The sequence below is a fragment of the Balaenoptera physalus genome (assembly GCF_965194825.1).
Source record: "Balaenoptera physalus genome assembly, chromosome: 14".
Taxonomy (NCBI): domain Eukaryota; kingdom Metazoa; phylum Chordata; class Mammalia; order Artiodactyla; family Balaenopteridae; genus Balaenoptera; species Balaenoptera physalus.
The window spans coordinates 84,426,149-84,444,221 of NC_138893.1; the positions used below are offsets into that span (position 1 = coordinate 84,426,149).

Sequence of the window (18,073 nt, forward strand, 5' to 3'; positions counted from 1 at the left end):
CTGTGGGACTCAGGAACGCAAGCCCTGTTGACTTGCAGAGCCAGGTGATTCAGGGACTTTTACCTCAGATGACAGCTAATAAAGCTGAGGTGCAGACGTGTGTACAAGCTCCTTCCAGGGAGATCCTAGCAATTTGGAGTAGGCTAGATGGAGAAATTGGATGAGGCATCCACTCTCTTCCCCAGTCCCCATGGAGGGTGTCAGCCAGCCCTTAGATGTGTGCTAAATTAGAAGCCTGACCTTCCGGCAGCAGCTTTTAATATGTGCAAATAGACCTTTTTCAAGGGAAGACTGGGAGGTAGGTGTTTTTTGCCTTCTTCCTCTGCACTGATCCCTGGGGCAACAGAGACTCTGAGTTCTCCAGAGCCTGTTAAAAACTGTTTCTTTGTTTTCTGTAGTCTTGTGGATCTCATGGATGGAAGTCCCATTGGCTTTCATAGTAGTTGTTTTGGGGGCCCATCCTTCAAGTGGGAGTCTTACAAGTTGGGGTGCTAGATGTAGCATCCAAACCCTTTACTGCTCAGGGAGAAGCTGGAGGTTGAGAGTTCCCTCCCATTTGTATGGCACTGTGCTAGAGGTGGGATTTATGGCAAGAGTGTGTCTCAGTCTTTCCTACCAGTTTTGATGTCGGTACTTTCTCGTTGACCCAATGTATAGGCATTGTTCAGCTAGTTTCTGAATTTCTTTCAGAGGGAAATACTCCATGTATAGCTGTACATTTGGTGCATCCATGGGAGATGGGGAGTTCAGGAGCTTCTGATGTCGCTATTTTGGTTTTGGAATGGCATCTTCATATTAAGAAGCCAAATTATTTAGTTCAGTACAGTTGTAAATACTTTTAAATTGATTGATAGGTGAGCATGAATAATAAAAGACATAAAATATGCTCTATATGCCAAACAAAATCCTTAGGAACTTAGGTGACTAGAAAACCCAGGTAAGTTTACTTATTATACACATAACAGAACAAATGAAAAACGGAAGGAAAGTAACATTTATTGAGCATTTTCTGTCTTCCAGGCATAGTATATGTACATACATGTGCACACATGTAAATGTGTGTATGTTTGTGCATATATGTGTGTATGTACACACATATACATGTATGCACACATACTTACATACATATATACTTAATGCTTGAAACAACTGAGTAACTTGTCTAAAGTAGTATAGCTGGTTACTTACAATAGAAGGAATCAAATATAAGTCTGTAACTCTAAAACCCTTGCTCTTTCCATTGCATTCTTCTAACATAACATGTTTTGGTTACAAAATTTTGCTCATGGTGTACCCTAGGTCAGTTAACATCATGCCATTTCAGATTTCTAAAGGTGATCCTGAGCCCTGATTTTTTACTTTATCTTTTTTAATGGATATTACTAGTTTGCTAGTTTTCCACTGACTGGAAGTGATGTTAGCCATTTCTAGACCTGGCACATAATATCTCCCACAAGGTTTTTCAATGCCCTTTCTCCCTTTCTTGCAGGCTGGAATGGCCATGAGTAGAATTGACCTTGGAAGCCACATGTTGGCTGCTTTCATCTTGACATTGGTTCTTTACTTTTTTTCCAGGGGTTGTAGTTGTCAGGGCTGTGAACTGTAGAGCTGAGAGGGACCTATTTCTCCCAGGCACAAATATTGGGGATGGATTGGGGGTTCTTTCATCCAAGTTGGTCTGGGCCCTTTCTGGGATCTTCTGAGCTTTCCAAGAGGCTCCAGAAACAGAGGCTGCATCTCAGTGCTGACTTCCCTTCACATGAGCCCCCTAAGCCATCAGGGGAAACTGGTGAAAAATGGGGGTTGGGAGAGGCTCCATCCAAGCAGACTCAGAGTGGGGGCAGATCAGGACCCTTGTCTCTGGAGCTCCAGCTGCGGGTAGGAGCAAGGGTCTTGGATGCAGTAAAATGCCCAGGGCAGGTAGTGTGAGCCCAACTGTGTTGCGTGGCATTAGGGTAGGGTAACTAGGCACAGGGTGGGGGTGTGGGGAGGGGGTTTTGGCTGGGTGGCTGAAGGCATGGATCTGGGAAGTGCCAGCAACCTGGCCTATCCACCCAGCCTATCCGCCCTGCCATTTCTCATAGTAGTTGGTTGCAGCTACTATTTGGCTACTCTTGTGCATTTCATATAGGAAATATAATGCTGAATTTTGATACAAGTAAGTCTGGCTGTTTTAGTGAAGACAGCTGTCTTAACATGAAACTCAGGAATGTTTTAAGTAGATGATTGAATGTAACTATTATAATTTCCTTAGTAAATCTTTTCACCAGGCTAAATGTTCCAAAATTCTTCAACAGTTTTCTATATATCTTAGCTTCCAAGCCTTTGTTATCTTAGATGCTATATTTTAAACCCTTTATATAATAGTTGTTAGTGTTCCTTTAACATGACTACTTAAAAAGAGGCAGCTCCATATCAAATTGTGTGATATGGTCTTTAAGATACATTGCTAAGTGAAAAAAAGCAAAAATATACTATACAGTATGTCTATACTAAACTCTTACCAGTGCAGGAATGGAGAAGGTCTATCTCCTCGACCTATTATTTCAAACTAAAACTAATTAATGATATTCAGCAGCATATTTTTTTGGTAACAATCAAGGATCTGATTTTCAGTCTGTAAACCATTGACTTTTAAGTTGTTATTTTTCTATCTTTATCTTATATATGATTGACTTTTTAGTTTACAAAGCCATCTTTGGCAGTAGCTGTAGCCCATACCCTAAATATTGTAAACCGATTATTTTTTTGTTCTATAGCTGGTATGACCCAGCAGATAGTTGTAGTTAAATATAAAATGCCTTTGATTTAAGACTTGTAGCTAAGTCTTAAGGCTGCTAAGGGAGGGATCCCCAACCCACGGGCCACTGACTGGTACTAGTCTGTGGCCTGTTAGCAGCCGGGCCTCACAGCAGGAGGTGAGCGGCAGGCGAGTGAGTGAAGCTTCATCTGCCACTCCTTGTCGTTTGCATTACTGCCTGAACCATCACTCGCATTACTGCCTGAACCATCCCCCCACATTGCTCTCATTACTGCCTGAACCATCCCCGCCCCCCCAGCTTTTTGTGTCTTCCACAAAAGCGGTCCCTGATGCCAAAAAGGTTGGGAACTGCTGTGCCAAGGGACTGCTTAGTGTGTTTGCCACATGCCAAATCTATTGAAAATTTTTCTGAAATCAGTATTCAGACTTTAATGCAAATTAGCATTAGAAAGGTTCCTGTCATGTATAGTTACAAATTAGCATTCCTTTCTTATTGGTTGAAAGCACATCTCGTAGTGGAATTGAGACCATTTTTAAGCAGCTGCCATCAATGACCTCAAAGTGACCATCTAGCCAGAAATGACAGTTACACTAATAGCTGTGTTAATAAGGTAAATTAAAACATTAATAATGTTTTTTAAAATATAGTGAATTGCTTTATAGACATTGAATTCACTGGATTTTTAGATCATATTGCCTTGACACATTTTCTAACCAGTTATTTATAAGATACTATTTAATGTTAGTTAACTCAACATATAAAATTCAGGTATGAGAGACATCTTTTCACCAAAGTACTGTGTAGGCTGTAGAAGAATATTATGCAGAAGATACAGTATTTTGTATGTTTCGTGTACAGAATGGGGGCTTGGGTGCAGGATAAGGAAACAGGCTTTTATATTAACATTATAATCTTTTAATTAAACGTATGCCATATATAATTTTGTTCCTATTCAAATATTTGCTTGTGTTCTTCCCAAGTCTACTCTTTTCTAAATATGCTATATTTAAATGTTATCTGGAAGTCTGCATTTTTAAATTAATTAGTAATTAATTAATTTGGTCACACTGCATCTTAATTGCAGCAGGCAGCCTCCTTAGTTGCAGCTCACTGGCTCCTAGTTGCAGCAGGCAGGCTCCTTAGTTGCGGCAGGTGGGCTCCTTCGTTACAGCTTTCCCGCTCCTTAATTGTGGCACACGGACTCCTTAGTTGTGGCATGCGAACTCTTAGTTGCGGCATGCATGTGGGATCTAGTTCCCTGACCAGGGATCAAACCTGCGCCCCCTGCATTGGGATCGCAGTCTTATCCACTGCGCCACCAGAGAAGTCCCTGGAAGTCTAATTTTTTAATCAAAAGTAAAAGTCTTATTGCTTCAGACCTGTTAATAATTGAGTTTCCATGATATGTAATTTTATTTTTTTGTGTTATTGTGTAATGTACTTTCTGTTTGAAGGACTGTTAGCTATTCAGACCTGTGAAGTCCCACGTCTGTTTTGTTTTTGAATTCAAGAAATTGCATGGAAGTAAAAACTGTAAAATCAGTCCCTTTTTAAAAACTCGGTAGGTATTTAAAAAATGATAGGCTCCCATATATATGGTATTATACTCTTTTACTGAGACCTTTTGAATTCTTTTATGACATTTTTCAATTTTGCTAGCTTTCAATGATTTAAGAAATTAGAAAATATTCAAAATTCTGAAGAAAACTTATACAAGCATTGCCTAAATTGGAGTATGAATCGTATATCACAAGTGTTTGAGACACAAGTAATTTCTAACATAAAAAATCCAGTTAGAGAAAAAAATGATATAAAATTGCCCCCCAAATAAGAGAATATACATGAAAATGAGATGCTTAATACAGTAACACTCTCTGAATTTCCAATTTTAGGTGATGGAATATGAGAATAGGATTCGCGCATATTCCACACCAGACAAAATCTTCCGGTATTTTGCCACCTTGAAAGTAATCAGTGAGCATGGTGAATCTGAAGTGTTTATGACACCACAAGATTTTGTGCGATCCATAACACCCAATGAAAAACAACCAGAACGTAAGTTGCTGAAGTGAAAAATAAGATTGTGATATTTATTTCTTTATATGCTTCTTTGTTTCTCTATGTATTGCCTAAACTGTATAAGTCCATGTAATAATTATATTCACTATGTAGCTACTGAATGTTAGGCATTATGCTAGGGTTTAGGAGTAGAAAAGAGGAGCCTGTAATCTAAAGCGCTAAGGAGATTATACACCTCTGGCTGAGAGTCACTGCTTGTAATTAGACTGTTCCTGAAGGCAATGGATTACAGATGTCACTGCTGTCAAGTTACTCTTTGGTGGGATAGACAGAGACAGTAACAGGTAATTTCAGGAATGTGGCAATTTGTTAAAGAACAGGTGCTATGGCAGTATAAAGAAGGGACACTTAACTCAGTCTGGAAGTTTAGAGAATGGTTTTAGAGAATACATCTAAATTTGAATATAAGTTAGACAAACAAAGAGTAGAGGAAAGAATGTCTCATTTAGAGGAAATGGCCAAACAAACAAGTTGTGAGGAAAGAAAATAAAGGGCTTAATATTGTAAGTTAAAGGTAATTATTTACAAATGTATATGGGAGACGTGGTGGAAAAAATGACAAGAGTAGGGAGCTTCAAGAATCAATTCTTTCACTGAAGCAATCATTATGCTGCCCAAAATGGATGGAATCAACTTTTTTTGGATCACTGGAATCTAATAAAAAAGTTATAGCAACCAGTGAACTGCTTAATGAAGAAAGAAGCTGTTAAATTTTGGAAAGAAAGTGTCCTGGCCTTTTGTTTACCTGCCTACCATGCCCTGTTTCCCAGCTTAGCAGCAGCCATGAGGATGGCAGCCTCCATTCCTCGTTTGGCTTACTAGTGATGGGGAGATCGCTGGGAGGCAATATAGACTATTTCTCCAAAAAAAATGGTTGTGCATTTTGACTCATCTGGTAGTTTCCTGAGCTACCAGCACAAAGGCTTGCCTTTTGTTTCACCCACCTCAAGCTAAAGTACCTTTCCAGGTGTCATCTACTGAAAAAATTTAAAGGCATATACCACCTGTAGCCATTGGGCCAAGAGAGGGCAGATGGGACCAGCAGCAGACAGACTGAAAAGCCTCTGAAGGAGGAGGCTGAGGATAAAGACATTTCAGGGCATAAGAGCTTTCAAGGGCTACTGCCTGGGGAATCCAGAGTGATGCTCAGGCCAGACACATACTTGGAAAAGACTTGAGTGGGCTTGTATAGTTGTGCTCCATGCAAGAAGGAGGTGAAAGTTAAGGTGGAGTTGTAGGAGAATCTAGCTAAACATCAAAAGAAGGCCCTAGCTCAGAACCAATCTACAAACACTAGGAGAGCTGGGTTCTGTTTTGTTTCGTTTTTTCATTCTTTTTGCCTCCAACATTTAAGGAAATCTCTGAGGTCACTTGATGGCTGCTTAGATAATAGAGCAGAAACTTCAATGATGACACATAATGAGGAATATAATCTTTGCAAAAATAGTTTGGAAAAATCACTAAACAAAGTGATGACTGTAGTCCTCAGCAAGTTACCATGTCAAACCCTGGGAAGAAGGGAGAATATGATTTCCAGAATTACCACATTGCAATATTCAAAATATCTAATTTTCAATTTAAAAAATTGCATGGCATATCAACAATAATCAGGAATGTATGACCCATTAATAGGAAAAAAAAAGAAAGAAATTGACAGAAACCATTCCTGAGGAAACCCAGGCGTTGCACTCACTAGACAAAGACTTTACATCAACTATCTTAAATATGTTCAAAGAGCTAAAGGAAACCATAGACAAAGAACTGTAGGAAGTAGGGAGTATTATGTATTAATAAATAGAGAATACCTATAATAAAGAAATAGAAACTGTCAAAAGGAATCAAGTAGAAATTATTGAGCTGAAAAGTAAAGTAAATAAAATGAAAAATTTACTGAAAGAGTTCAACACAGATTTGAGCAGGCAGATAAAAGGACCAGAAACTTGCAGATAGGTCAATTGATGTCCAGTCTGAGGAGCAGAGCAAGAAGAATGAATAAAAATGAATAGAGCCTAAGATACTTGTGGGACAATATCAAGTGTACCAACATATGCATATTAGGAGTCCCAGAAGGAGAAATGAAGACATTTCTAGATAATCAGAAGTGGAGGAAGTTTGTTGCTAGTGGACATTCCCTATAAGAAATGCTAAATGAAATCCTTTAGGCTGAAATGAAAGTATACTGGATAGTAACCAAAGTCATACAAAGAAAAATTTTAAATGATAAAGACCAGTAAAGGTAACTACATAGGGAGATATCAGTATTGTTTTATTTTTGGTTTTTAACAACCTTTTTTTCCTGTATGGTTTAAAAGACAAATTTGTAAAACAACAATTTAAATATGTTAATGTTGATTCAAACTAGATTATTTTCAATTTAAGATGTTAATTGTACTCTTCAGGTTAGCCACTAAGAAAATAACTAAAAAATATACAGAAAAGGAAATGAGGAGGAAATAGAAATAGTACACTAGAAAAAAATCAATCAAACACTAAAGAAGGCAAGATTGGAGGAATCCAGGGACAAAAAAGATATGACATATAGAAAACAAATAACAAGATGGAAGAAGCAAGTGCTTTCTTATCCTTAATCACTTTAAATATAAAAGTATACTCACAAGTTAAAAGACAGAGACTGACAGGAGAAAATAATATGATCTAATTGTATATTGTCTACAGGAAACTCACTTTAGATCCAAGACACAAATAGGTTGAAAATGAAAGAGTACAAATAGGTTGAAAATGAAAGAGTACAAATAGGTTGGAAATGAAGGGTACAAATAGTAACCAAAAGAGAGTTGAGGTGACTATACTTATATCAGACAAAATAGACTTTAAGTAAGAAATTGTTGCAAGAGACAAAGAAGGATATTGTGTATTGATAAAAGGGTCAGTTCATTAAGTAGTTATAACAGTGCTAAATATATATACCCACCAAATGAAAGACCCCAAAATATGTGAAAGACTGACAGAATTGAAGGGGGAAATAGTTCTACAATAATGGTTGGAGACTTCATAACCCTTTTTCAGTAATGAATAGATCATTTAGTCAGAAGGTCTTTAAAGAAATAGAAGACTTAACACTGTAAACCAACTAAACCTAATAGACATGCATAGAACACTCTACTCGAGCATTAGAATACATTTCTTCTCAAGCACACATCAAATATTCTCCAGAATAGACAGATAGACCATATGTTAGGCTACAAAACAAATCTTAATAAATTTTAAAAGATTAAAATCATACAAAATATCTTTTCTGATCACAACAGAATGAAACTATCCATCAATAACAGAAGGAAAAATAGAAAATTTATGAATATGTGAAAATTAAACAATACATTCTTAAACAACCAATGGCTCAAAGAAGAAATCACAAGAGAACTTTAAAAATACTTTGAGATGAATGAAAAAGAAAACAGAACTTAGCAAAACTGATGTGATTCTGCAAAAGCAGTGGTCAGAGGGAAACTTATAGTTGTAAACACCTACATTTAAAAAGAATAGGGCTTCCCTGGTGGCGCAGTGGTTAAGAATCCACCTGCCAATGCAGGGGACATGGGTTCGAACCCTGGTCTGGGAAGATCCCACATGCCATGGAGCAACTAAGCCCGTGTGCCACAACTACTGAGCCCGCACTCTAGAGCCCGTGAGCCACAACTGCTGAGCCCCCACGCCACAACTACTGAAGCCCATGCGCCTAGAGCCTGTACTCTGCAATGAGAGAAGACACCGCAATGAGAAGTCCGCACACCACAACGAAGACCCAACACAGCCAAAAATAAATAAATAATAAATAAATTAAAAAAAAATAAAATAAAAAGAAGAAAGTTCTCAAATCACTTTCCTAACTTTACACCTTATGGAACTTAAAAAAAAAGAGCAAACAAAACCCGAAGATAGCTGAAATAAGGAAATAATGAAAGTTAATGCAGAGATAAATGAAATGGAGAATAGAAAACAATAGAATCAATGAAACAAAAAGTTGGCTCTCTAAGAAGATCAACAAAATTGAGAAACATTTAGGTAGACTGACTAAGAAAAAAAGAGAAGAGAAGCCAATAACTAAAGTCAGAAATGAAAGTGGGGACATTACTACCTACTTTACAGAAATAAAAAGGATTATAAGATAATACTGTGAACAATTATATTCCAACAAATTGGATTACCTAGATGAAACAAATTCCTAGTAATACACAAACTGCCAGAAGTGAAAAAGAACTCTAACAACTCAACAAAAAATTAAACAACCCCATTAACAAATGGACAAAGGACTTGAATAAACATTTCTCCAAATAAGATATACAAATGGCCAATAAGCAGATGAAAAGATACTTAATGTCATTAGTCACGAGAGAAATCCAAATCAAAACCATGATATACCATCACACAGTTTGGCTCTAATTTAAAAGCAAACAAGTGTTGGTGAAGATGTGGAGAAATTGAATCCCTCATATGTTGCTGGTGAGAATGTAAAATGGTGCAGCCACTATGAAAAACAATTTCTCAGAAATGTAAGTAAAAAATTACCATATGACCCAACAATTGCACTACTAGGGTAAACCCAAAAGAATTGAAAACAGGTACTCAAACAAGTCCTTGTATATGAATGTTCATAGTAGCACTATTCACAATACCCAAAAAGTAGAAACATCCTAAATGTCCTTTAACAGATGAATGGATAAACAAATTGTGATACATACATACAGTGGAATATTATTCAAATGTGGATGAACCCTGAACCAGACACAAAAGGCCACATATCATATGATTTCTTTTTTTTTTTCATTTTTATTTTATATTGGTATATGATTTCATTTGTATGAAATATCTATATAGATCCATAGAGACAGAAAGCACGTTGTTGGTTGCCAGCAGCTGGGTTGGAGGAATGACTGACTGCTTAATGGGTATAAGGTGGGTTTTCTTGTTTTTGTTTTTGTTTTAGAGTGATGAAAATATTTTGGTACTAGGTAGAGGTGGTAGTTATGCAACACTATGAGTGTAGTAAATGCCACTGAACTGGATACTTTAAAATGGTTGTTTTATGTTATTTGAGTTTCACCTCAATTTAAAAAGGGAATAAAGAATATATGGTCAGTCCTCATTATTTGCAAATTTTGTATTTGCAAATTTGCATGCTCACTAAAACTTACTTGTAACCCCATAATCAGTACTTAATGGTGCTTTTGCAGTCATCTGTGGTTATGCGCAGTGCAGCAAAAAACTTGAGTCACCCTGTGTACATGTTCCCAGCTGAGGTCAAACAAAGTAATGCTCTGCCTTTTTGTTTCAGCTTTCATATGTGTCCTTTGCTTTGTTTATTTAGTGCCATGTTTTTAGAATTTTTGTGCTTTATCTTGGTGATTGCTGTCCCTCTTCCCCCCGCCCCATGTAGTATTGACGTGCTGTCTAGTGTTCTTAAACATAAAAAGACTGTAATGTGCCTTAAGAGAAAATATGTGTGTGAGATAAGCTTTCTCAGGCTTGAGTTGGCCATGAGTTCATTGTTAATTAATCAAGGATATATATAGAGAAAGAATGAATCAAATATATATATAGATATATCAAATATGTATGGAAGGAGGGGAGAGAGAAAAAGGTGTCTCTAAAAAAAAACACACATAAAATAAGGTTATGTATTGATTGGTTTAAAAAAAAACTTGTGACCAGAGGATCATAGGAACCTAACCCTGTATTTCCCCTAGGAGTAATAGGTCAATATTCACTGATTCTTTGTTCATGGCAACTTTATAGAACATAACTCTCACAATTAGTGAGAATCAGTCATATATGTTACAGTAGTAGGCTATGAAAAAGAAACTATGTGTTGTAAGGAAGGCATCCTAAAGGGGGTGGCATTTGAGATGGGTTTTGAAAAGTGAATAATAATAGTTCATTGTATACATGAGCGGGCAGAGGCATCACTCAGAGTGAGTAAATTGTGTGGTCAGAAATACAGACATGTGAAATAACAATGTGAGCTTGGGAAACCAGAAACAGTTACGGTGTTTTCTAACCAAGGAATTTATAATGTTTTGCCCATGTTTATTAACATTCATATATCTCTAGGAAAAATGAAATATTCAAAGGTGCAGGAAATTTGCCGTATATTTAAATTTTTTTCTTAGGGAAATTTTCAAACATAGAAAGTACAGAGGGTAGTATAATCAACCCATGTGTACCTGTCACTTAGATTCAACAACTATCAACACGTGGCCAATCTTATTTCATCTATAACCTTCTTACTTCTTCTCCTCACCCCAGATTGTTTTAAAGCCAATTTAAAGCAATTTTAAAGACACCTCTGTATGTGTCTCCAAAAGATAAGTACTTTAAAAAAAAAACAATAGTAGTACCAGTAATAACAATAATTTAAAAATATTACAGTAATTTCTTTTTTTTTTTTTTTTTTAAAGATCTTATGTGGCCAATTTACTAGATTTTTTTTTTTTAGTTAATTAATTAATTTTTGGCTGTGTTAGGTCTTCGTTTCTGTGAGGGCTTTCTCTAGTTGCGGCAAGTGGGGGCCACTCTTCATCGCGGTGCACGGGCCTCTCACTATTGTGGCCTCTCTTGTTGCGGAACACAGACTCCAGTCGCGCAGGCTCAGTAGTTGTGGCTCACAGGCCCAGTTGCTCCGCGGCATGTGGGATCTTCCCAGACCAGGGCTCGAACCCATGTCCCCTGCATTGGCAGGCAGATTCTCAACCACTGCGCCACCAGGGAAGCCCTACAGTAATTTCTTAATAGCAAATATCTAGGCATCGTTCAAATTTCCCTATCTAAAATATATTGTTTACAGTTGATTTGTTCAAATCAACCTCCAAAAATGGTCACATGCTATGTTTGATATCTCTTCAGTTTTTCTTTATGGGTTTTTCTTCTCTCTTTTTCTTCTTGCCATTTTTTCCTTGCCATTAAGCAAGACAAGTTTTATGCCTTGTTTCACATCTCTCAGCCCACCTTTTACCTTTTGCTCAGATTATTGCTGCAGCATTTAGCAGGATAGAGATATAGCCTGACAGGAAAGACCCTCAGCTACACTATGTATCTCTTGTTTCTGCTATAGAGCATCTCTGCTGCTATAGCATTGGTCCCCTTCGGGAGCCTGCTCAACCGTGTTGGCACATGCGCACATATAGAGGTATAAAGGACTTTACTCTTTGTTGAGATTTGGTGCATAAATACTCTACTCTCCACTGTCTTGGATGGTCAATTCTGAGGATACAAACTACATGGTTTCTTGGGTGGGCTAAGGGATATTGAGCCCTAGTTTTCTACAGCAGTAATCAGCTCAATGACACACCCTTGAACTGGCTTTCCTTCCTTTCCTGTTTCACTTTTCCTGGTCCTCCTGCACTGACTCTACTTTTTAAGAAACTCAAACTGTACATCATTTATTCGTAAAAGAATGTAAGTCATTTATATTCTAGAGTTTCCCACATTTTGGATTTTACTGATTGTATCTCCATGGTGTTATTTAATATGTTCCTCTATCCTTTGTATTTCCGCCATGTAGAAAATATGTACAAAGCAGCTGAAAGAGAATATACCAAAATGTTAACTCTCTGAATGTTGAAATTATGAGGAATTATTTTATTCTTCTTTGAATGTTCCTTGTTCCTTTATTTTCTAATAAACTTCACATGCATTCATTCAACAAGTATTGATCAATTAGCTCTGCTATGGGTTAGACACTATTTTATGTGCAGGGCATGCAGGAATGAATAAAACAGACAAAAATTTCTTCCTTTATAGAGTATAACCTCTTTTATAATCAGAAAGAAGGTATATAAAGTTTCCGTTAATTGCATTGAATTTTAGATTTTTAGCCTTTTGAATTAGTTTTAGCACCTTGTTTTGTGACATGTGGAAGGAAAGATTAAAGAAGACGTGTGTAAGACAGAAAAAAGGATTGCAAGATATATTCCTGGGTTTTATGATGGCAAAATATTTTGTACTTGTCAAATTATTTCTAAAACCAGATGAAATCTAATATGTAACAGTAACTTTAAATAAAACTGTACTTTGCTTCCAGTGTGACAGTGAAAATGAAGTAACACTTTAGGTAGTTTACTAAAGATTATCTGGTCATTTAAGGAAGTTCTTTTTTTTTTTTCCTTTGGAAATCATTATATACTCTAATTGCTTACACACATTTTGGCATTTAACTTTGTAATTTTGTTTTTTTAATTATTGAAAGACCTGCCACATGGACAGAATAGTTACTAAATGTCTAATATGCCAAGCACATTTCTGGTTTTCATAAAAAGCCAGAATAATGAATGATTGCTTTTCTTTTAAGATAATAATCATGAGGGAAAATTGTAGTATATTAAAATGAGATTTAATGGAAAATTTAGCTTCATTTTTGTTTGCTCATGAACACAAATTTCCACAAATGTTGATGTAGCAGAAGTAAAAATATGTATTATTCCAATGTGGGTTGAAATAAAGAAAAGAGTGAGGCTGTAATTCAAATTGTAATTTGAATTTCTATCATCAGATGTCTGGACTCTAGCCAGTAGCTCATATTTCAACTTTGTTTTGTCATGTCTTTCACACATACCATATCCCAGGATACCTAACAGATCTAAACTTGTAAGTTTTAGTTTTAGAACAGTTCAAAAATAATCACAAAGCCCTAAAATTAAGCAGTTTTTAAATGAGTGGAGTGCTGATGAATTTCAGTAACAAGCTGATTAAGAATAATTTTGTACTGAATACCAAAAGAATTTAGAGTAGCCATAGGTAAATAAGAAGAACATTAAAAGGAAAAAATATGTAGAGTGTATGACTGGAATACATCTCATCTCCCTTTCTGTGCAATCTTAGTATCATCAAAACCTCTGGATATAGTGGATAAGGGAGTTGCTTCAAGCTCTGGGTCGTGCTGCTTGTAGTAACCAGTTTTGCATAGCTAGCCAATGACTTGGAGAAGCAGCAGCATGGGGAGAGTTTTTAAAGTACCATATAGAAAAACTTGAGCTTTTGTCAGAGCAAAGCATACTTGAGCTTTCGTCAGAGCAAAGAGGATCTCTCTTTCCTTTCCACCATATCCCACTGGCTGACCTATTCATCTTGATCTGATTTTGTCTACATGGAAGACGAAAAGGATGTGAAAAGGGGAAACACAGATCATACTGTGATTTACTTGTCCTGGACTCCATATTCTCTCTAGGATAAGAGTCATGCCCTTAATGATACCCTTACCTAGAGCACTTTTAGTTTGAGACACATAATTTTACACTCGATTGTATACAATGATTTTGGTTCAAGGTGGTGTTGTAGGAGGATCCTGAACTCACCTCCTCCAACAGACACACCAAATCTACAGCTATATATGGAACAATAAGAAACCCCAGAACTAGATGAGCAACTCCTACACATCAGGCAAATGAGGAAAAACCCACACCGAAACAGATGGAAGAGGCTGAGACACAATTTCACCATAAACTCTACCCCTGGCACAGTAACCAGTGGTCAGGAGGGAACTCACAGACCTGAACTTCTACCTGAGGAGCGGGTGCTTTGAACCTCAATCTAGCATGCCAGCTTTTGAGACCTACACCTGAGAGATGAGCCCCCAGAGCACCTAGGTTTGAAAGCCAAAGAGGCTTGCATCTACCAGACCCACAAGGCTATAGTGAACTGGGGAGCATTTCTTAGAGTGCTCATGCCCGGCTGCCCCACAGGGCCCAGTGCAAAGGCAGCTGAGTGAAAAGTGCCCAGTCTTTCTGTGAAAGAGACCTATTTGCTTATCTTAAAGCATTGGCCTGATGGTCAGACATCTAATTTAACACATATCTAGGGGCCTACTGAAATATTCTCCAAAGACAGGCTGGTGGGCTCTGTAACAAACAGAGAAACCATTCTTAACTGGCTACCACCACCAGGGCACAGCACAGAGACAGCAGACTGAAAGACATCTCCAGTGTTTCTGTGAAAGAGGCCCATTTGCTTGCCTTGAGCCTTTGGCCTAAGGGGCAGGCTTCTGGTGTAAAACACATCTGAATGCCTACTGAAATACTCTCCAAAGACTGCAGAGGCCAGTGGGAGCCATCTTTGCGTATCTTTCTGCCTTGCTTGAGGTCACTGGTATCTCCCAGAAGGGAATTTGTGTACATGTCTGGCGTCCTGACTTTTGCAGCTGGCGCCCAGGACACATCCCTTGATCACTTGACTCTGGTGGCCTCTGGGGCTTACGTTCTCAGGTCTCATAGGACTGTAACAAATGGAGAAGCAATTCTTAACTGGTTATCCCATTCCCAGGGCACAGCACAGATAACCAGCATGAAATATACCCCAGTTGTTCTGTAAGAGAGGCTTATTAACTTATCTTTATAGCTGTGGCCTGAGGGGCAGGCTTCTAATTAAACACATAACTATGGTCTGACTACAATCCTCTCCAGAGACTGGGAAGGCCAGTGAGCATCATTTTTGTGCCCTCCCTCTGCCCTGACCCAGGTTGCTGGTATCTATGAAAAAGGAGCTTGTGTATATGTCTGGCTCCCCAGCTTTTGTGGCTGCCACCCAGAGGACACATCCCTTAATAGCTTGGCTCTGGTGACCAGTGGGGCTTGTGTTCATGGATTCGATAGGTGGTAGCAAACAAAGTAACAGTTCTTAACTGGCTATCACCCCAGGGCTCAGTGTAGAGGAATCAACACTCATCTCCCAGCCTTCTCCTGAAAGAAGTTTATTTGCATACTTTAAAAACTGCTGCCTGAGGGTCTGGCTTCCAGTCAGCCTGAATCTAGGTGCTGACTGAAATCCTCCCCTTTGGGACACTGATGGTTCTTGGCACTACTGGGAGCCTCTAAGAGTAAAGTAGGAGCCTCAACTACTGGGAGCCTCCAAGAATAAAGTAGGTTACTTGGACAGTCACAAAGGCTTGAGGGACAACCAAGAGCTAGGGCAGGGTTGAATGATAAGGTTCAGCTTCCCCAAGAGGCCACTCCTTCAAGACTGGGAGAGGTGGCTGTTTTATCTAATGCATAGAAACCAACTCAGTTACAAAAAGTGAAGAAATAGAGGAATATGTTTCAAACAAAAGAACAAGATAAAACCTCAAAAAAAGACCTTAATAAAATTGAGATGAGTGACTTACTTGATAAAGGGTTCAAAATAACAGTTATAAAAATGCTTAGCAAGCTCACAGGAACAATGCATGAATAAAGTGAGAATTTCAACAGAGAGATAGAAAATACATGAAAGTACCAAATAGAAGCCACAGAATGGAAAAACAATAACTGAACTGAAAAATACAGTAGAGAGGTTCAGTAGCAGACTAGATGAAGTGAAAGAAAGGATCAGTGAACTTGAGGACAGTGGAACTTACCCAGTCAGAGCAGCAAAAAGAAAAAAAGAATGAAAAAGAGTGAAGATAGATTAAGGGACTTATGGGAAAACATCAACAGACCAACAACAGTCACATTATGGGGGTTCCAGAAGGAGAAAAGAGAAAGGGGCAGAAAACTTACTTGAAGAAATAATGTCTGAAAACTTCCCTAACCTGGGGAAGGAAACAGATGTCCAGATCCAGGAGCCCAGGAAATTCCAAGAAAGATGAACCCAAAGAGACCCACACCAAGACACATAATTAACGTGTTAAAAGTTAAAGACAAGGAGAGACTCCTTGCAAGCAAGAAGAGGCAAACAACTTGTTATGTACAAGGGAACCCCTATAAGACTATCAGCAGATTTTTCAGCAGGAACTTTGAAAGCCAGAGGGAGTGGCATGGTATGTTCAAAGTACTGAAAGAAAAAAATGCCAGCCAAGAATACTTTACCCAGCAAAGTTGCCCTTCAGAATTGAAGGAGAGAGAGTTTTCCAGACAAGCAAAAGCTAAAGGAATTTTTCATCACTAGACTAGCCTTACAAGAAATGTGAAAGGGACTTCTTTAAGCTGAAATGAAAGGGCACTATTAAGTAACAAGAAACATATGAAAGTATATACTATGAATGTATTTTTGAAACATTTTTGTTCTAATGTTTTCGCCCCAACAAGGTAAGTTCCTTCCATACAAGAACCTTGTCTTCTACTTTTATTTTATTTAAAAAAATTTTTTTATTGGAGTAAAATTACTTTACAATATTGTGTTACTTTCTGCTGTGCAATGAAGTGAATCACCTATATGTATACCTATATCCCCTCCCTCTTGGACCTCCCTCCAACCCCCCCCATCCCACCCATCTAGGTCGTCACAGAGCGCCGAGCTGCGCTCCCTGTGCTCTACGGCAGGTTCCCACTAGCTGTCTATTTTGCACATGGTAGTGTATTTATGTCAAACCTAATCTCCCAATTCGTCCCACCCTCCCCTTCCCACCCTGTGTCTACATGTCTGTTCTCTACGTCTGCGTCTCTATTCCTGCCCTACAAATAGGTTCATCTATACCATTTTAGCGTCTCTATTCCTGCCCTACAAATAGGTTCATCTATACCATTTTATTCCACATATATATGTTAATACACGATATTTGTTTTTCTCTTTCTGGCTTACTTCAGTCTGTATGACAGACTCTAGGTCCATCCACATCTCTACAGATGACCCAATTTTGTTCCTTTTTATGGCTGAGTAGTATTCCATTGTATATATATACCACATCTTCTTTATCCACTCATCTATCGTTAGGTAGTTTCTGTGTCTTGGCTATTGTAAATAGTGCTGCAGTGAACATTGGGGTGCATGTATCCTTTTATTTTAATTTCCTGCAGTGATGCTGAGTATAGAGCAGGTGTTGGTCATCTACAGTGAACTTCCCTGTTTCTGCATGGCCCATGAGCAGAGAATATTTTTTACATTAAAAAAAATAAATCACATGAGGAATATTTTGTGCTGCCTGAAAATTATATGAAACTCAAATTTCAGTGTCCATAAAAAGAGTTTTATTGGAACACAAGCACACTCATTCATTATGTATTGTCCATGGCAGCTTTTGTACTATGATAGCAGAGTTGAGGAGTTCCAATAGAGACTATAAGTGGCCCACAAAGCCTAAAATATTTACTATCTGGCCTTTTACAGAAAAATATTTGCTGACTTCTTGTGGAATAATAAGAAACAAGGGTTTCTTATAGTAAGAAATAAGGGTCTCTGCCCCTGGTTCCTGACACCACTGTCCTTAATTTGGTGTTTATCATTCTTTTTTATTTATTTATTTATTTTTATTTTTGGCTACATTGGGTCTTCGTTGCTCCGTGCGGGCTTTCTCTAGTTGCAGTGAGCGG

The 18,073-nt window shown here is 38.0% G+C and overlaps 1 protein-coding gene across 2 annotated transcripts in view; it reads left to right on the top strand.

Moving 5' to 3' along the window:
• The window catches only part of MICU1 (mitochondrial calcium uptake 1), a 217,391-nt gene that overhangs the window by 48,357 nt on the left and 150,961 nt on the right, over positions 1 to 18,073 (top strand). For both annotated transcript variants that reach the window (XM_082424548.1, XM_082424547.1), the window contains exon 4: positions 4,655 to 4,817. In XM_082424548.1, coding sequence (XP_082280674.1) covers positions 4,655 to 4,817 — 163 coding nt within the window. The remainder of the gene's footprint in view (positions 1 to 4,654; positions 4,818 to 18,073) is intronic.